Genomic DNA, 2,505 nt, shown 5'->3' with positions numbered 1-2,505 from the left:
CCACCCCCCCCCTCCCCCCCACACCACAGCCAAAGTCACTGCTGCACACAATCGACCGTTTCCCCAAAACCCCCAAGCACCAAGTGTTTGTACTTTCATTTTCAGTAAATCCAAAGGCTGAATTGTCAGGTGAAGGTAAGTAAAAAAAAAAAAAAAAACCATCAACAGCTTGATGGTGAGAATCCAGAGTTCCTTCGACTCCGGACAGCTACAGATGAGGCTCCAGGGTTAGTCCTCCCCCTCCGAGCGACAGGTGAGTCCAGGCCTAGACCTCCGACTCCAGGCTGGAGATCCTGCCCCAGGGCCGGGGCAGGTAGGGGCTGCTGACAGTCCGAGCCACCAGCACCTGCCTCCGGTCCCTGCCCCCGCCGGGGGTCACGGGGGCCTCGTCCCTCAGCCGCCCCGCCCCGTCATACGCCCCGAAAGCGCCGTCCTGGTACACCAGCTGCCGGCCCCCCAGGTGGGGCAGCAGGGCGGAGTCGGAGGAGCAGTGCCCCACGCAGGGGAAGAGGTCGCAGGCGTCGCGGGCGTGGTGCGGGTAGAAGTGCGCGGGCCCCACGTACACGGGCAGGTCGGTGTAGGAGTTCAGGTAGGTGGAGTACTGTCTGTGCACCACGGTGGAGGAGCGCCGCATGGCGGCCGTGTTCTGCAGCACCGCCTCGCGGTACGAGGGCAGCCGGGTCGGCGCCGAGCACTTGGGCTTGTGGGCCCGGTGACGGCCGCTCCGGGCGGGGCCCCCGTAGCCCAGGTCCGCCATCTCGGGGCAGCACAGGGCGGCGCCGGGGCCCCGGGTGCACAGTTTGCCCGGGGAGGGGTTGGCCACCACCACGCGGGGGAACAGGTCCGGCGGGTCGGGGGCGGAGCTCCGGGCGCAGGCGGCGGCCCCCCCCGGGGGCTCGTCCAGCTGCCGGATGCGGTCCCCGCCCCAGGTGGCCCGCAGGAAGGACGCCCGGCGGTTGAGCCGGTCCTTGCCCAGCAGGGGGAGCTCCTCCAGCTCGGCGTCCGGGTACGGTCGCACGCAGGAGCCGCACCGGGCGCCCGGGCCGCGGGGGTAGGTGCTGCCCGTGCAGGGCACGCCCGCGGGGGCCTGGTGGTGGTGGTGGTGCTGCTGGTGGTGGTTCTCCAGCAGGTGGTTGGCCCTCAGCTCGGCGAAGCAGGTGGCCGCCCCGCCGTACTCGGGCCGGCCCCCGGCGTCCGGGACCAGGAAGCTGTGGGAGCGCTTCTTCCGGGCCGGACCGTCGGGGTACAGGCGCCGCCCCGCGGGCGCCTCGCGCTCGATGTACACCTCGGACAGCGGGACGTCCCGGTACGAGGGGAAGGGGGAGGAGACGGGCTGCCGCGGCGGGGCCTCCATGTACAGCGCCCCCCCCTGGAGGGGGTTGGCGGCGGGCGCCGGGGGGGGGTCCCGCATGGCGATGTGGGGGCTGCTGAGGCTGGAGATGGGCAGGGTGCGGTCGAACAGCTGCGTCCCGCGCGCGGGCAGGGTGTAGCGGAGGGGCGCGGGCTGGGCCAGCGCCCGCTGCCGGTCCAGCATGGTGTGGGCGTGGCCGTCGCCATAGTAACGGCCGCCGCGCTGCGGGCAGGGGGAGTGGTTGCCCGCGGCGACGCTGGCGATGTAGGGCAGGCGCCCCGGGTCCATCTCCAGGGCGACCGCCCGCGGGGGGGGGGCCGCCCACCCGGATGGCGCCGTCGCCGCGGCGACCCCAGCTCTCGATGGTCCGGGTGGCGTGGTCCAGCGAGTCCTCCACGCGCGTGGAGGACACCAGGTCCTTGGCCGTCTGGAGCATCTTCAGCATGTTGGCCTGGGAGTAGGTCCCGGTGATGTCCGGACTCTGCAGGCTCCCGGACCGGTCCGACTCCTCCACCCCGTTAAAGCAGCTGTAGATGCCCTGCACGGGGAGGGAAACGCCAAACTGTGAGACCTGGGGTGGGGGGGGTAGCCTCCTACACATCCTCTACAGAAGGAACTTAAAATAAGTTTTTAAATCCTCTGTTTAACCAGGGGAGGTCCATTCAAGTACGCCCTGGGAGAAATGCCAGAGAGAACAGTTGCAAGTGGGAAGATGAGAATAAGAACAGGGGTACTGCCCGTAGAGCAGTTTTTGGGTTAAGGGTTCACAGTGACAAACCCTTGCACTCAAGAGTTCTCCCTTTTTTTCATTTTATTTAGGTACCCGACTTCATCTCTCCAGATGCAGGTCAGCATCCCTATCTGCCCACCAGGAGCTTAAACCAGCAACTGTACCATCACCATTAAAACAGCTCCAGTACCATTAGGCCATTGCCTACATTTTCCTCATTACTTTCACCCTTTCCAAAATTTAAATGGTCACTACTTCCGTTTTCTTCTTCTCTTGTCTTTACTGGTAAAATGGCTTTAATATACAATGTAACAATGAAAATGATTTATGTAGTAATCACTGACATGGAGGCAGTAACAATGGAAAGGTTAAGATTCTTCCCGGAACAGGAGGAATGTGTGTGAGTGTGTGTGTGTGTGCGTGC

The 2,505-nt window shown here is 65.0% G+C and overlaps 1 protein-coding gene across 1 annotated transcript in view; it reads right to left on the bottom strand.

Moving 5' to 3' along the window:
- Positions 1-207: 207 nt before the first annotated feature.
- Positions 208-2,505, bottom strand: part of LOC133114759 (glutamate receptor ionotropic, NMDA 2C-like) — a 56,337-nt gene continuing 54,039 nt past the window's right edge. Inside the window, 2 exon segments of the mRNA XM_061224378.1 lie at positions 208-1,693; positions 1,695-1,889. Coding sequence (XP_061080362.1) covers positions 266-1,693; positions 1,695-1,889 — 1,623 coding nt within the window. The 3' untranslated portion in view covers positions 208-265.

This window comes from Conger conger, chromosome 16 (genome assembly GCF_963514075.1).
Source record: "Conger conger chromosome 16, fConCon1.1, whole genome shotgun sequence".
NCBI lineage: Eukaryota > Metazoa > Chordata > Actinopteri > Anguilliformes > Congridae > Conger > Conger conger.
The sequence above is the reverse complement of the archived record's forward strand: the minus strand, read 5'-3'. Positions and strand labels throughout refer to the sequence as shown.